General features: G+C 40.6%; 2 protein-coding genes across 4 annotated transcripts in view; one reads left to right on the forward strand and one right to left on the reverse strand.

Moving 5' to 3' along the window:
* Nucleotides 1–2,894: 2,894 nt before the first annotated feature.
* Nucleotides 2,895–9,073, forward strand: ptger4c (prostaglandin E receptor 4 (subtype EP4) c). The gene is made up of 2 exons (XM_007568772.2): nucleotides 2,895–3,797; nucleotides 3,914–9,073. Exons 1-2 carry the CDS (start codon nucleotides 2,937–2,939, stop codon nucleotides 4,502–4,504), a joined length of 1,452 nt encoding a protein of 483 aa, XP_007568834.1. The 5' UTR covers nucleotides 2,895–2,936; the 3' UTR covers nucleotides 4,505–9,073.
* LOC103149546 (uncharacterized) overlaps nucleotides 7,793–17,105 on the reverse strand; it is a 46,216-nt gene continuing 36,903 nt past the window's right edge. For 2 of the 3 annotated variants that reach the window (XM_016680040.1, XM_007568761.2), the window contains exons 4-5: nucleotides 13,530–13,749; nucleotides 10,587–11,310 (exon numbers count right to left, since the gene is read on the reverse strand). In XM_016680040.1, coding sequence (XP_016535526.1) covers nucleotides 10,799–11,310; nucleotides 13,530–13,749 — 732 coding nt within the window. In that variant the 3' untranslated portion in view covers nucleotides 10,587–10,798. Of the gene's footprint in view, nucleotides 9,539–9,603; nucleotides 11,311–13,529; nucleotides 13,750–17,105 lie in introns of those variants that run through there. The other variant, XR_001664315.1, reaches the window with a different exon arrangement.

Raw genomic sequence — 17,105 nt, forward strand, 5'->3', positions numbered from 1 at the left:
CTCTGTTATTATTAAAGAATAAACACAAATATAAATGATATTACTCTTTTTATGCTTTACTTCTGTTTGATTTCTGTGTGTTTGGAATTGATTATGTTTACTTGTACCTGTTTTTTTTTCTTTATGTAGTTTTAAGTCATGTTCAATACATTAGTATGAATTCTGATAAAGCTTGTTGCCGAAAGAAAAGTACCAAGGGAAAATAACCATTAAGAAGGTGTTAAGCATAATTTTCATAAAGCCCAGGTTTCTGCATTAAGTGTTTTTTATTGCTCAGATGTAATTCTAATTTTAAATGTTTTCATGAGCTGCAAGTAAAAAAAAACATCATAATTAACAAAAAAAAAAATTTAAAATTTTCTGTTTGTAATGAATCTAATGTTTCACTAGTGATGGAGTTAATTAAATAAACTTTTTTAAAATATCCAAATGTATTGATTGCAAAATAAAAAAAACAACTAATTTACAAAAATTGTAGGATTACATATGGCTGGAACACCACCTACACCTACACACACACACACACACACACACACATACACACTCGGGATCCCACACAAAGAGAGACCCTTAATGAAGCTGCAGTAGCTATGATGTCGTGCATGACAGAAACGGTTTCCTTTTTCTATAAGTGGGTATCGGGGCCTCTGACGTCTGAAAGCTTTGCCTTATTCCAGACTCAGAGCCACAATCGCACACTCCCAGGAGGCATGAGTCCGACAGAGGAGGAGAAGAATCCACTTACACAGACAGAGACAGAGCGCCGCAGCCTGCCGTTAAGCAGACTTTTTTCCTGCTGCGTATGATGAATTCTTTCATTTCCGTTGATCAGATTACTCCACAGCTGCTGTGTGTATGTCTCAGTTTGGAGGTAGAGACTCCACTTTAATGCTTCTGCTTCTATGTTGTACTTTTACTCAACTGTGACTGAAATAACTTCTTTTCACATATGACATATTTCAAATAATACAGATTTCAAAGGGAAATTATATGAATATAAACATCAGAATGCAAATTTCTTTCACACTGCAATCTTAATATGACATCTAATGTTTTTTTTAATTTAATTTAAAAGAAGAGTCATAGCTCTACATGAATGCATCTCTGCGTCAAGTCAAACTTCAGAGACTAGCTGAGATGGATTTTTGACTAGTCCTTCACTCTGACACATTTAAGCAAAGTCATCCAACGTGTGGAATGTAATCTCACTATGAATGCAGTTGTTCATCAGAGGACAACAACAACAAAAAGTTTAATTAAGAGAAGTAGCCAAGAGGCCAGCACAAATTGTTGAGATCCAAAGCTGAGATGGGAGCTGTGGATCTGTTGTCATGGCAACTGTTTGTTGTGCACCTCAGAGATTTGTCCTTAATGGACAAGTTGCAAAAACACAGTCTTTGCTGGAAAACTTTAGAACCACTAAAGACAGAGCCTTCAGTCAGTCGTGGCAGATGGCTGGTCACAGTGAGCTAGGTTCTGGTTCTGCAGGAAGTTTCTTCTTGTTAAAGGGGAGTTTTTCCTGTCCACTGTCACCATGGTCAATATGAGGGATTGATGTAAAATTAACAACACAATGTGGGCGATTTTGTGCTTTCGCAGCGTGAAGAATGGGCACAGACTTTGGTTTCCAGATGTTTATTATATGTGTATTATATTATTTTACAAACTGCATTTTATGAAAATGTGTGTAAAAAAATGTTATGTACTGTCTGAGTTACATTAGATTGTTAATAGCTTTGACAGGTTTTAACAAATGATTTAACAAAGACAGATGACTACTTTTTCAGATAGGGCCAAGTTGGTTTGGATAACATTTAAGAAATGAAATCATCATTTGCAAACTCCTTTTTGTATTATAAACAAAAAGGTGAAATCGACAAAGAGGGCAAATAATAAACAGTAGATTTTCTGTGAGCTTAAAAATAAGACATGTAGCAATTTTTTGGTTGAATGGAATGTCAGATGTGTTGAGCAGATTGGCTCTTTGTGAATTATGTGTTTGGACACCAAAACGCTGAGGTCACTGCCGATAAACAGGGGGTCTCTAGAGCCGTAAATACAACAACTACAATAGAAGCAATCGGAAAACACTGTCCAGAGGTTTATAACATGTACAAATCTCTGCTCTGTGTAAGTGGTAGTTCTGTCAGTATGATGTGTGGGTTACATTAGGTCGCATAAACAAGATGAGGCATCCAAAGAGAAAGCTGGGTGGGGGGTCGCCAAGGGGAAGGTTTCAATTAGTTCAGACAGGCTGTTTGTCTACAGGTCCGGCTTTAAATGCCAGGAGAGTCTTAGACTCACCACAGATCAATAACAGCCTAAAGGTGAAAAGGTGAAGTTGCAGGCTGTGTTTCCAGGAGGGGCCGCTGACCTTGGTGCTGAAGCGTGGCTCAGGCGCGTTTCTCTGTCTTCACGCATTAAGCCTTTAAATAATGCATTTCGTTTTGTTAGTATCTGTTCGAGATATTTCACCTCCACGGCTTATGAAGATTTCCTTCCAACAGCTGCTTTCACGAGTGTCATCAGCTGACGTGTTTACCTCTGAGCTGTAGGCTCAAAAAAAAAAAAAAAAAAAAAAAAAAAAAAAAAACCTGAATATTAATCCCACTCTGGCTGCAGCAATGGGCTTCTTGGAAACCCGTCTCGCCTCGCGCACTACCCGCACGTCACTCGGCTGACATCAGCACGCGGCTTAAGTACCTGCAACCTCGCGCGCTTGAAACAGTAAACAGAGCGGCTGCTTCTTGATGTGGGCATGCTGAGGACTAAAGTGAACAGTTTCTTATGATTCACAAACTTTGCAGGCATGAATTAGTTTTTCCTCCCAACTTTTTTTCTACACTTTACTCAAAGTTCCAACTTAGTTGTTGTTGGTTTTTTTTTGTTTTTGTTTGTTTGTTTGTTTGTTTGTTTGTTTGTTTGTTTTTTTAAGAATGATTAACGGAACCGCTGCGTTTGGGGAACTGGACACCAATGTTTCTGAGCCGATGCACTCTCATCTCCTCAACCACAACCTCACGACCTTCCCCGCGCTCCGACTCGAGTCCAAGTCGCTGGTCACTTCAGCCACGATGTTTGCCGTGGGAGTTCTGGGGAACCTCATCGCCATCGTCGTTCTGTGCGTCTCCAAGAAGGAGCAGAAGGAAACCACCTTCTATACGCTGGTGTGCGGGATGGCCATCACCGACCTGCTGGGCACGTGCTTCACCAGCCCGGTGGTCATCGCCACCTACGTGGCCAGCCGCTGGCCGGGAGGCGTGCTGCTCTGTCACTTCTTCTCCTTCTCCATGCTGTTCTTCGGCTCGGCTGGGATGTCCATTCTCTGCGCAATGGCGGTGGAGCGATACCTGGCCATCAACCACGCGTATTTCTACTCCAAGCACATAGACCGGACCATGGCGCGCTTTGCGCTCCTGGTCATCTACCTGGCCAACATCGTGCTGTGCATCATGCCCAGCTTTGGTTTCGGCCAGCACGTCAGGCACTTCCCCGGCACTTGGTGTTTTCTGGACTGGAGGTCGGTGGATCCGGTTGGCGCGTGCTACTCCTTCCTGTACGGCGGCGTCATGCTGCTGCTGATCGCGGTGACTGTCATGTGCAACCTGGCGGTGTGCAGGTCTCTGGTGGGGATGAACCAGAGGACGGGGATCGTCAGGACGGAGCTGTGTGAGCACAGCGGGTTACGGCGTCGCTTCCCCCGGCTGTCTTCTGTAACCTCTGCCGCAGAGATCCAGATGTTCTGGCTGCTGGTCTTCATGACCATCGTGTTTCTGGTCTGCTCCATTCCGTTAGTGGTAAGTTTGAATTATCTTCACCATGGTTCTATTGTGAAAAAAACAAACAAACAAACAAAAACAACAATTTACATATTTCTGTTTATGTTTTATTTGCTTGTTTTTTTACTTGCCAGGTGCGAATCTTTGTGAACCAGCTCTACGACGCCTCCTACATCTCTGCTGGGGGGAGACCTGACTACCAGGGCGACATGCTGGCGATCCGCTTCGCCTCCTTCAACCCCATCCTGGACCCCTGGGTCTACATTTTGTGCAGAAAGAACCTGTTGCTGAAAGGCTGCGGAAGGCTCAAGAGTGTGATCACACGGGCAAAGGACGGCCGTGGGGACGAAAAGAGCTGGGTGGAGGGTCAAAACACCCCCCCATCCATACACAGCAACGACACCAGTTACGCGTCGTTGCGCACGGCCAGCTACAGGAACGAGCCGCTGCTCCCGCTGTCCATCAAGAACACCTCTTTCACAGACTTTGCGCTCCGACAAGCGTGGGAGTACGACACGGCGCGGGTCAACTTCCACCCGTTCAGCGTGGAGTGCGCGGCGATCATCGGCAGCGAAGAGGAAGCAGAAGCAGCGACTCACCCGGGACAGGACGCGGCGGACACGGCTTCTCCAGGGCAGGGCGGCGTGGTGCACGTCCGCAGAGTGGACATCGTTACCTGCACGTTCAGCACCCCGAGCTCCAGTCAGTCTGCCAAATGCTTTTGATGCCCTCAGGATGGGCTCCAGGGCCGCCCAGAGACATTTAATGAGCCAGCGGCGCAACATATAAAGAAAGAGGCTTTAGTCAGGAAAAAGACGACACACCATATGATTTAAAGCATCCCAATAAGTGCCTCTTGAAGGTTTTCTTGAGGTTATTGCTCAGTTCCACTCACCCTGTCTCTGTTCCCCAGATGGCTGTATATGTTTTTCTATCTGTTTTTGTTTGCTTCCATTTTTCTACTTCCTTCCATCAAACAAAATGTGTCAAACTCATGGCCCTGGGGCCAAATCTGGCACGCCACAACTTTTTATGTGGCCCTTCAGACTCTAGGAGTCCACATAATGGTAGGACAACAGTCGGGTGCTTAAATATTATTTTATTAATCAAATCAAAGCAGTTTTTATCAGCATCCTGCCAAATGTGTTCAACATTTATTTTTAAGAGGAGATATTTATTAATATTTCAACAGTTTGATAATGGGTAGTTTCATCAATACATTCTACTATAACCGGATCTTTAAGGACATTCATGATCTTGATGTGACTCAACATTAAAATCATTTTGACACCTCTGCCCCAAATAATCAAACATCATATAAAATGTTAAAGCTCAATTTTTACACAGTCTGCAACTTCCAAAAGGAAAAACAGCACTTTTATTTATTTAACTATGTCTTAACTTGTACTTTAATCCATAATGTCCAGGAATGATTTGCGCTTTGACACCACATTATTTTCACCACCTCTCTGCATTTTATGTCATTAATGCTACAGTTGCACTCATAAACAGGACAAAGCGTCAGAATGTTTACAGTTAGTCTGCCTGTGACAGAGAAGGCAGCTGAATTTTATAAATACGTAAAATAAAAATACTCATAAATCATTTGGGTGGTGAGCATTTTTAGCGGTTTTAGATACAAACAGGAAGGCTTTCTGCCGAGGTTGGCACAACACCATGTAAGAAAATCAGGCTCTGAACAGATTTTCTATTGCTTATTTGCATTACCAGTCCATGAACATGGGCGCCCTCTTGTGGTGAGCAAACAGAAAGCATTGTAAAAAAAAAAAAAAGACAAAAACCGTTGAGGCTGGAATTAGTGTTATTTAACTTTTTTGATTTGGAGCTAAGTTAAAGAGTTGTTTATGTGTTTTAAAGTAGTCAGAACATCTGGGAAATAAAACCTCACATATTTAGACTGATCAGTCGGACCTCAGCTGGATTGATCTACACTGAACATTATTATGAAATCTTTATTTTATTTGTGAAACAGCCAAAAGGAACATTTTGGTGCCTCAGAACGACCTGATGTAGGAAAACATGAAAAGCACAATGTTTTCACTGGTCAAGGCTGGATTGAAATAGTGTACAGTGATTATTGATGTGGTGTTGGCCTGTCTCTAAACGGTTCTTTTGGATGGTGGGCTGCTGTGGAGGAGTGGATGTGTGTGTTGTGTCACTGAGTGAGGAAGCCTTCCAGATCACCCAGATGAATGTTCTCTCTGCTGTTGCCTGCTGAGTCGCAACTCAGTGAGTTGATTTCATTTTGCTTTTGTGCAAGTCTAGTGAAGAGTTAGCCCTGTAAACCTGTGGCTCTCTTCTAAAGTGATAGGTAGCAGTCATGTTTGTCCAGGTCCAGGACAAAACAAAGCTGCTCCAGGAAGCAGAGTGAGAGGAAAATTCCCTGGTGGACAATTAGGGGAAGAAATGTTTTGGGAAGTCTGAGACCAAGCTGAAGTTGTCAGCTGGATTAATGGAAAACCAACTCCATCAGCATATTGGAGTAAGATAAAGTAAGATAAAGCTTGTAAGTGACCAAACAATGGGATGTCAAAGAAATTTAAGTTGGACATTTTTGCAGAAAGGGAAATGTGCATCACCACTAAGGGCTGCACATTATATCGTAGTCGATATGCCATCATCACAGTATCAATGTGTGCAATATTCATATCACAAAGGAGTGCAATCATTGTTGGCTAAAATATTCAAAGTGTTATGAACTTGTATTTTTTCATGCTAATGTCATATTTAGTCACCTAGATAGCATTACTTAAGTTTGATGTAATTTCATTTCATAATGTCTTCATTGCAGTATTACATCCCTATTGCAAGGTTTCTAAAATTTTGCAGCCATAACATTAGGAATAACTCTCAAATACAGACAAAGGATTAGGTTCATTTTTAACAAGATGGCAGGAAGATAGCATAGCTTAAGGTGTTATTCAAGTTATCTGTTTAAAATTTGTGTATTTTTTCATATTGAGGTAGAAAAAAATCACAATGTCAGTTTTTCCAATATTGTGCAGCTGTAGTCCCCATAACAACCAGGGAGTAAGGCAGATTTAAACACATGTTTGGAATTAACCTGGGTATCAAGGAAAATCAACTTTTTTAAGCTTTACCTTATGTTCTGTTATTTGGTCTTCAAAAACATACCTGGAGTGTTGCCTTGATTATTTCATGCATGTTTGAGGAATTCTTGAATCTCACCAAATGATGTGTTTTCCACACAGCTCCTGATTGGACTTCCTGAAGGCGGAGTGTCAGAAAGCATAGGAGCTTCTTAAAGAGACAGAGACCAATTTCAAGGCATCAAACTGCAAAGTCATATTACTTTTATGTTATTTTTGATACATAAATCATTTTCATAACAACGGCAGTTAACATAGTTGCTTGTGCTATAAAATTACACTATGTGCCTGGAAAACACATAACACTGTCCCTTTAAGAAGAATTTTAGTAGACCATATTTTATTTTTTTATAAGTCTTACTTCAACATGTTTCATGCTTTAGAATGTAGAAAAATCTCATTAGATGTGGAAAAATGACATTTTTCAAAGGTTTCCTCTCAGCAGATTGCCTCAGTGATGTTAAAAATCAGGTTTCTGCCAGCAGGTTTCATGATCTAACAAGCTAATGAAGTATTAGCTATTTCACACACTGCATTATACTGAAGAGTAAAATTCCAATTTGTAACTTTTATTTGAAACTGAAACACAGTGAGATTTGTATGTTTGTGTAGAGACATGGGAAGCCACTGAATGTGGCCCTGGTTGCAGACCTCTGATAGCTAACTGTGGAGCAAAACCAAACAAAATTTTAAAAAGAAAAATAACATAAAATACCACACAGAGTAAGGATTTAAATTAGACATTCACAAAAGTTAAACATAGTTCATTTGGAATCACTTCCCCAATAATTGTTAGTTTCCTGTTGTATTTTATTTTTATAACCCAATGTTTAATTTTTCCGGTTCTGGTTGTATTTCTTCTTCCACCAGTGTTGAGTTTTCTGTGTTTTCAGCCCAATCACAGCAACGTGTCCAACCAAAATGTGGGACATTTTGTTGAACATCTTAAAAACACCGTACCACCTCATGCAATGAGCAAGGCCTGGTCAGGATGATGGGAAATCCTGCATTTAGCCACTAATCGTGAGTCTAACCAGCAGTGGTGGTGCTGACTCACATGCTGCTCTTTAGTCTAAAACTGGATTTGGGAAAATGTTCTACAAGCATCTGCCAGATGTCTTCATAGCTCCCAAAATTAAAGCACAAGACAAAGTGAGGTAGTAGAATGTAAGGTCTGAAGCTGTGCATAGTGAGCAGAACAGAACGTTTTCCACTTTGGCCAGTGATGGAAATCTTTCCAGGAAAAAACATCTGCTGTAGAATGGATCTGTGACTAGGAATGTTTTTTTTTTCTTCTAAGCACTGGCGCAGAAATATTATATTAATCTACCCCATGGGTACAAGTTGTGTATGATCCTCAGAGATTAATGCTCAAAGTGGAAATGTTAGTGCCATCTACTGTGATGTTCATCCATCATGTGTTGCTGTTGATCTGTATGCTCTCATTTCAAGCCCTGCTTTATTTGTAATGTGTGGAGAATTAATGTAAACATTGTGCATTTGCTAGGTGTTCATATTGCATATTTTCATTTTTAAGATTTATGCACTCACACACACAAAAAATGCCTTACTTGTCAGACACTTTCAGAGATTTATGTTGGATCTGTTGGTCGTGAGGAAAAATAAATAAATGAATAAAACATTAAGGCTGATTGTTGTCATTTGGGTTTGTTTGTTTGTTTGTGTTCAGAGGTGCGAGCTACGACGCAAACCTCCCAGGTTAAATCGGTACTTTTCAGCTTCGGCCACCAGGTGGTGCTGCAACTTCACTCCAGAAAGCAGCAACATTTTTGAAAACATTTTCCAAAAATGTTTCAGTCGAGAAAACTGACCACAGATGTCTGAGCAGTACAAAGATGATACTATTTAGATTTTTGAAAACTTTATTCCCTAGGAGGATAATGCCATAGAAAAAATAGAACATTTCATAATAATAATAATAATAATAATAATAATAATAATAATAATAATAATGATGGGTAACAGCGAGCATCATATGAATTATGGAACCACTGCAATGCATGAAAGACAGTTGAAGGTTTTGTTACGTAATTTAAAATTTTCTGGCACCCCCAGAAAATTGTGAGGTGTTTTCAGTTGTCAAGGCGTCTATGTGTAGAAGTGAAACATTCAGGTATTCAGGACTTGTGCAACGTCTCCTTTCAAAGAAAAGCAAACTCAATAGTTTGAAGGACGTGATCATCTCATACCCACACCTCTTCGCTGCAACAAGCCCGGATTTGTGAAAACAAACAAATGCTAAGTTTGTTTTAGAAAACGAAAATGATGACAACAGCTAACGATGATAAATTTAGTGCTTACCACACTATCCATCTATGGTAATTTGCATGAATAAAAAAAACATTGGGGTTTTGCACCTGGCTCTCGCCCAGGGTTCCGCAGCTTTCCAGATCCAGCAGTGACTGCTGGTCAGCTGGCTGAAAGAACTCTTCTACACCCACAAAGCTTCCTGGCTCACACAGAAGACAAACCCAGCTGCAGTCATGGTGTAGAAACTAGAAGAACCACCCAGCACTCCTTTCAAAGTAATGCTGTTTTTAAGTACGGCTGACAAGCTACTAGTGGCATGCGTGTTAAACAACCGCTGGTTGTTTAACACGCATGCCGCTTGGTTGTTTAACAACCTCTAGTTGTTTAACAACAACCAACTGGTTGTTAGTTGGTTAGTTAACCAGGAAGCCTGGTTAACTAACCAAACTAACCAACTAAAACCAGCTTCTTGAATTTGCTTTACTCTGTAAGGAGGAGACCAGAAAAATGTCCAATATTCTGGCTCTAACATTACCAGTTGTTCATTCTGGATTTTTAACAATAATAAATATTTTGCATAAATAATTAGGAGGTTGTCATTTCAGCAGCTGCAGAAATACCTGCAGCTTTTCTGTTAAAGGGGAACAGATCATGTCATGTTTAAAAGTTTGTGTTTATACCGTGGAGCTGTGCTGTTGTTACTTCATGTTATGAGAGTTTTCTACTGGCCCATGTCGACATGTTAGAATCAAGACTGAGAGGCGACGTTGAGGTAAAACAAAATAAATCAGGATCATTACGACAGTATGGAGGATAATTTACGTTCTGCTGGTTGGGTTGAACGGTGTGAGAGAGACAGTAACTATAGTTACGGTAACTGTCTGGTTTGTGTTCCTGCATTTGGAAAAATGTGGAAATGAATCACTGAGACGGAGTCAACAAAAAGCAGCTGCGAGGGTGAAATGTGAATCTTGGCAATAAATAGATATATTTGTATCTACATTATAGAGTCCATATAAAACAGCTCTCATATGAAGCCATAATAAATAAATAATTTATCTGTAATAAATATATTTTACTCTTACACAGTAATACATGAAGATGCATGGCATCCATTAGGCTGAGTTCACCTGAACGTATAGAAAAAGATACAATGTGAGGTCTCTGTTTGTGTGTGTGGGGTGGGGTGAGGGGCGGACGCAGGGTTTTAGGGGAAGAAAAAGACTGTTGGGGTTTTTTGGGAGGTGCTGGTTTCACTGCTTGCAGTAAGCGTTTAGTTAAAGTTACAGTATAAACACAGTGTCAGTCCTTTAACTAGGCTTTTTTGTTCTTTTATCTCAGGTCTCTTCCAACAAAAAGTCAAAACACGTTTAGATAGGAGTTTTTGTTTTTGGTTGGTTTTTTCTTCGGAGGAGTTCTGGGGCCCGCAGGTTCCTGAATCCCGTGTCCGACATGGATGTGAAAACAGTCTATTGTTCTCTGCTGCTGCTCCACATTAGTCTCTGATTTAAGCCCTTTTTCGTCCAGCTGTGCCCAACACTCGGCTCTGTAACTTCCCATGTGCTACAGCGCCTCCCTCTGGTCTTCTTTTTTTTGCACACAACGCTGAGCGTCCGTTCAGCCGATGCACATGCAGCTGGCAGCTGAGAGCGACTCTATGGTCCTCCAGGTGGTGGAGGTGTCCATGAAGGAAACCGGCTCGTAGCGGTCTGGCCGGCAGCAGGGGTTCCTGCTCACCTTCCGGGCGACGCGGCGCGGAAGGGAGCCGTTTTCCAGCAGCGCATTCAGCGCCAGATCATAGTTTATCCTGGAGCTCTGGCAGGAGCCCACGCAAAACTTAAAGAGGACGATCTCGTCTGAATCGAAGCCCAGTCCGAGGTCCCTAACCTTCATCTCTTTCTTCTCCACCCGGCAGTCCCTGCTGCTCTGCTTTGGGGGCCGGCTTTTACCTTTCCCCCTTCTGTCCACGTTCCCCGCCTCCTCTCCTTCGTCCTCTCCTTTCTTCCTTCGTCTCTTCTTCTTCTTTTGTGACCCCTTCGGCTGAGGTGCTGTGGGGTCGGAGGAGCGTGGGGAGCGCCCCGACCAGCGGACGCTGGGATGGTCATCCAGCTCGTCCACTACAAAGGGCTCTGAAAAAAACAACAAGAAAAGGACATTGCAGACAGAATGACAGAAGATACACAGGCTGGATCTGTGTAGTTATTGACATAATCAGTTCTTCAAGTCTACGATCCTGATGCTTTTAGATTCACTCCTCCTGCACACCTGAATCAAATGAATGGTTCTTTACCAGGATTCTTTTATTTAACCAGGTGATTTATTAAGAACAAATTCTTCCTGTCCGGCAGAGAGACGCTCAGAGTTGGTGTCTGAGTGTCAGTGTGAGGCTCTGCAGACTTACTTTCACAAGTGGAGCGTTATGGCTTTAGCTATAATGCTGCGCTTGATATTTATATGAAACTTTATTAGAAATACCTTTGGGTTTATTTCAAGTGTAATTAACGTGAAAATACACGGTACAATTGGATACATGATGTATTTGGTGGCAACCGCGCCCCAACGTATAGTATATCTGAGAAAACTTCTGAAGTTGAATCGGGAATATTTTTTAACACTTTGACACATTCCAAGCTCTCCTCTGTGTCTTTTTCTCACAGTTTTATGTGGCACAACATCACAAGAAGGGCATAATTGCATAGTCGAAGGAAAATTATGGTTCCCAAATAGTTTTATAGATAGAAATTTGAGAAGTGTGGCACACTTTTGCATTTAACTCCCATGAGTCAGCATTTTGTTGCTTCTGACTCAGACAGGATGCTGGCTGAGCAGCATCCTGTCTGCTCAGCCAGACAGGATGGACAGAATCCGTCAAGTTCAATTTTCTGGTCTTACCACAAACGTAGAGCCAGACTTTGGCTAGGTCACATTACACATGTATGTGTTTTATGAATTTAATTCTCTATGCCCTCTGGTTAATGGCCATAGAAATCCTCTCCACAGCATGATGCTGCCACCACCATGTGTGGTGGTGGCAGCACTCTACTGCCACCACCACACTCTACTTTGAAGAGTGAATGATCTCTTCAAAGTAGCTTTCTGCCACTCTGTTCAGTTCTCCTCTCGTCTGACCAGATCACCTTCCTCCATGTTTGCTGTGTTCTCTGCTTAGCTTGTGACAAACTGCAAACCGTTAGCATGAGCATCTTGGCTGCTTCTCTTCTAGGTTGTTATCGTTAACCAAAACTAAAGAAATAAGAAAAACTAGATGCAAAAGAAACGGTTCTGCTAACCGATATAAAAATAAAAACAAGAGTTTGCAAGTGAAACTGTAATGAGCATTCACAGAGCGTCGTGTCAGGAAAAGCAGAGAGAAAGGACCAGAGTCCAATTTGGGATTATTTTGAATATAACTGTGTTTCAGTTAAAAGTGTCCTGCAGAGAAACCAGATATAATATGTAGGAAAATATTACGTTGGGAAAATCCCACAAGCCTTAAAGACCACTTCATCGTGTCCATGAGACTTGCTTGCAGGTGATGTTATTGTGTTTACTGGATTTTTTTTTTTTTAACGTTTCTCTGCCACATACCTTTCATAACTGTAGGTCTGGTCATTCATTTGGCCACACTTTCTAAAAACTGGTGATTTTCTTGAGTTTTGGTACCAACAGCTATTTCAGTTTTTTTTTGTTTGTTTTTTCAGTCTTGCTCCAGGAGGGACTCATATTAGAAAAAAAGACTGAAACTCTACCTTAAATGAATAAAACCTAAACTGAACTAGCAAACAGTCCAACCTAATGGAAACTAAAATAGAATTGGAAATCTGAAGTCAAAACTAACTGAAAATAAAACTACTCAAAAACTGCTAAAGTATGAAAACCTTTCTTCTCTGGTTTAGCGCTGTCAATCAACCTCATGAACACGCTGCTAAATGTGCTAATGGTGGAGAAACAAGTCACTGTTACTGGAAAACTGTTTATCCATGTTAACTAGCCTTAGCAATCATGACAAAATCTGCTGTTTTGTAGCAGAGAGCAAAAAGGTACGGGGGTCAGCGGTGCACACACGGAAATGATTGGCAGGACTAAGACCCATCTACTACATCTGATTGTTTGTTTCTAGTTAGCGCTTGGAGAAGGAAGAGTAACTCCAATTTTCACAGATTATCTGTCTCATACTGTCACAACAGTGACAGTTTCAACAAATATGTAAAAAAGTTTTTTGTTTTTTTTAAAATAAAAGCTACACACTGCAGCTTTAAAGAGCATAAACACATTTACATGGTATTATATTAGCATGTTCCATTAAAGCCCAGACTTCGATCAGCGCAGTGGGCTTTCTCTGCAGTACCGTATAGAGCGTGCCATGTGGGGTAAGGCTCGCTGTCCTCCTCCTGCTCCTTGTCCTCCACCACCTCTGGCAGCGTGACAGGAAAGTCTCTCCCCTCCGGAGCCTCCAGAAGGCCTGCAGCATGGTTCAGGTCTGATCCCAGTCCACCACCAGCAGCAGCAGCTCTCATGTGAGCTCCTTCCACCAGAGGCAGCAAGGAGATGAGCACCCACAGAAGGACCTGAGCACGAAAATACAAACTAGACCTCACCTCTAGCTCCACACAGCACACCAAAACGCTACACTGCAAAAACACAAAATGTTTTTTAAAAAGTGATGTTGGTCTAGTTTCTAGGGCAAATATCTTACTAAAGTTGAAATAAGACAAACTAACTTAAAGGTAACTTTTTAGCAAGATACAGAGGCTTGTTTTAAGTAAATAATTTCTTAATATTAACAAAAAAGTACTTGTGCCATTCCAGATTATTTCACTTATAACAAGATGTTTTTCATGTGTTATAAAGTGAAATGATCTGCCAGTGAAACAAGTACTTTTTCATCAATATTAAGAAATTATTTACTTAAAAGAAGCCTTTATATCTTGCTAAAAAGTTACCTTTAAGTTAATTTGTCTTATTTCAAGTTTAATAAGATATCTGGACCAGAAACCAGACCAAAAATACTTGGTAAGATTTTGTGTTTTTGCAGTGTAATTACATCCTGTCAGTTCCTACTGATTTGCATTGTGGGTAATAAAAGCACTATGAACTAGAACAGTTAGCTTTTAATGTTGTGTTTTATTTGTGACGTTGCATGACGAATCAATTCTCTACCAGCAGAAAGGTAAATAAAAATATGAGTTTGTATCTATACAATGACGACAGTCAGCTTTCTGCTTTAGCTTTGATCCAAGCAGTGCGATAAATTCTTCTCGCTTGACGTTTCAAAAAGAAAATAACTCTGAAACTGTTTTCCTCTTGAGAGTTCTGCTGGCTGTGGCTATAGTAAATAAAGTGAGAACTGACCACAAAGAACAAAACTCGGTGTTTGTGTGAGAACGGGGCACGACTGCCACTACAGAGCCGACTTATTTGGCACCGTTTTCATTTATTTTTCTCTCTGTTTTGAACCGGTCTGAACAGAAATGTACCAGCAGCAGCAGATCCACATGGAGAAAAATAAATGCTGATATCAGCATCAGCTCCCAATGTTCACCTTCTGGAAATGTAAACGTTTTGGAGGAATCACTGAACTACAGAGCAATGGTTTTATGGGTTTACAGTGTTGCTTAAAATCTTAAACAAAAACTGAAAACATATTCTAATTATTTTTATTTAAAACCAAAAATGCAACTGTTCTTATCACTCTTGCTCTATTATCACCAGCCTTATAACTATCATTTATAATCTGTAATATTTATTTCTAAATGTTTTGACTTTGATCCAAGCATTCACAGAGAAAGGCTGCATGGTGATGCTTATGTTTACATGGACATTGTGATTGTGCTGCTATTATTAAAAATCTGATTCCAGATCAGTGTCAGACTTATTTTCAGATTAAGTTTGAAATTATATTCTGCACAAGTAGTGAAAAACATCGAATTTACATGCAGCAGAAAACCAGCAGGCCACCTTAACCCTTTCATGCATGAATTATGATAATTTATATCAGGATTTTTTCCAAAGTATTTTTGATTTTCTTAAGGCATAAAAAATGGTGGGGAAAAATGTAGTAAAATGTTTCTAGGTGATCAGTTGTAATTTCTGAAAATATAAAGTTGGAAAAATACATCAGTGGTATTAGTCTTTAGGGGTTGGAAGAGTCCTCTACAGTAGAAGGAGGGATCGGATATGCCTGAGATGCTTTTTCGTTAGTCTGCCGTATCGGATTTAACTAAAGTTTTCTTGCACTTGCAGTGGATGGCCAGTAGTTGATAGTGTATGATGCACTAGCATCCACTTCAGTGGTCTGTGGACATTGATAACGTAAAAATCCATAATAAACACAAGAAAATGGCCTTTAGATAGCTGTCCACTGCAGTGACTGCTATGCGTGAAAGGGTTAATATTACCTACTATGAATTATATATGCATCCTCTTTGTTAAAATGTGTTTTCTAGTTCATTTTGCCTCTAGAACTTGGTTGAATGTATATCAGGAGGCTTTTGGGTCCATTTTTTGGTAGCTGAAAACAGTTTTTACCCAGATCAAGTTGGGCTGGGTTATGCAAACAGTTGCACAAACTTGTTTCCCTGCTCTCATGACAAACACTATCCTACTTTGCACATTTTTTTACTGACTGTTCTGCTGATTTCAAACCAGCTTTATAAAACAACAGCAAAAAGTAAGCAGCTGTGTCTGTTACTCTCTCTGAAATGTTTAGTGGAGTTCCCTTCACTTCAGTCAACAGACCGACAAGAAGAGAGAGGGTGGGGGCTCAGAGGGCATTATCAGTTTGTCGAGAAAAATGTCCAGACACTCTGGCTCTCTCATATTACAGGATTTTGAAAGCATGACAGTCTATCTTTAAAACTGAATCCGGCCTGTGTCTACCTGCAACAAGATTATATCAGAACTGAGTCCATGGATGGGAAACATCCAATGACTTTTAACTTTTAACACTTTTAACTTTTCAAACACATTTTTGTCAGAAGGAAATGGCATTAACTAAATGTTGCATTGGGGCATTAAAGTCGTGGTTCATGATGAGCTTCAGAGCAGTAAAGTTAGAGCTGGTCCTGTGATGTTGGTCGTGTCTCCTTTAAGGAAGACTAATAATTAATGCATTGCCATCAACACTACAGGAGCTGCTTACTGCTGCAGTCATGGCAGTGTGGTTGAAATGAGCTCTCTGTTGTGGCCCACTGACTTATGGCCATGCTATTAATAAACCCCTTATACATTCCCATACTTTGTCACGTTACAAACACAAACATAAATATATTTCATTGGAATTCAGTGTAAAAGACCAACACAAAGTGCTGTATAATTGTGAAATAGAAAGAAAATCATACATGATTCAAAACTTGTTTTACAAATAAAACGCTGAAAAGTGCGGTGTGTAAAAAGTATTCAGCCCCTTGAGTGAATGTTTTATGGAACCACCTTGTGCTGCAGTTACAGCTGCTAGTCTGTAGGGTTTGTCTCTACCAGCTTAGATCATCCATTGACTGAAATTTTTGCCCATTTTTTCTTTTCCAAACAGCTCAAGTTCAGTCAGATTAGATGCAGTTTTCAGATCTTGTCACAGATTCTGAATTGGGTTAAGGTCTGGACTTTGACTAGGCCATCCTAACACATGAATTTTGTTTAAACCATTTCATTGCAGCCCTGGCTTTATGTTTAGGATGGTTGTTCTGCTGGAAGCTGAACCTTCACCCCAGTCTCCAGTCTTCAGACTCAAATAGGTTTTCTTCCAACACTGTCCTGTATTTGGTTCCATTCATCTTCATATCAATTCTGACCATCATCCCTGTCCCTGCTGGAAAGAAGCAACTGGACGACCTTGAATGGAAGGTTTACAGTTGTTCCAGACTCTTACCATTTCTGGATGATGGATTGAACAGTGAGATGATAAAAGCTTGAAAAATCATTTTAT

This window comes from Poecilia formosa, unplaced genomic scaffold, assembly GCF_000485575.1.
Source record: "Poecilia formosa unplaced genomic scaffold, Poecilia_formosa-5.1.2 Scaffold230, whole genome shotgun sequence".
NCBI lineage: Eukaryota > Metazoa > Chordata > Actinopteri > Cyprinodontiformes > Poeciliidae > Poecilia > Poecilia formosa.

What these genes read in the sequence shown, in the direction of transcription:
- ptger4c (XM_007568772.2), top strand. Translation starts at nt 2,937, where the DNA reads ATGATTAACGGAACCGCTGCGTTTGGGGAACTGGACACCAATGTTTCT. An exon ending in TCTGCTCCATTCCGTTAGTG is followed by an intron (nt 3,798 to 3,913) that starts GTAAGTTTGAAT and finishes TTTACTTGCCAG; the next exon opens with GTGCGAATCTTTGTGAACCA.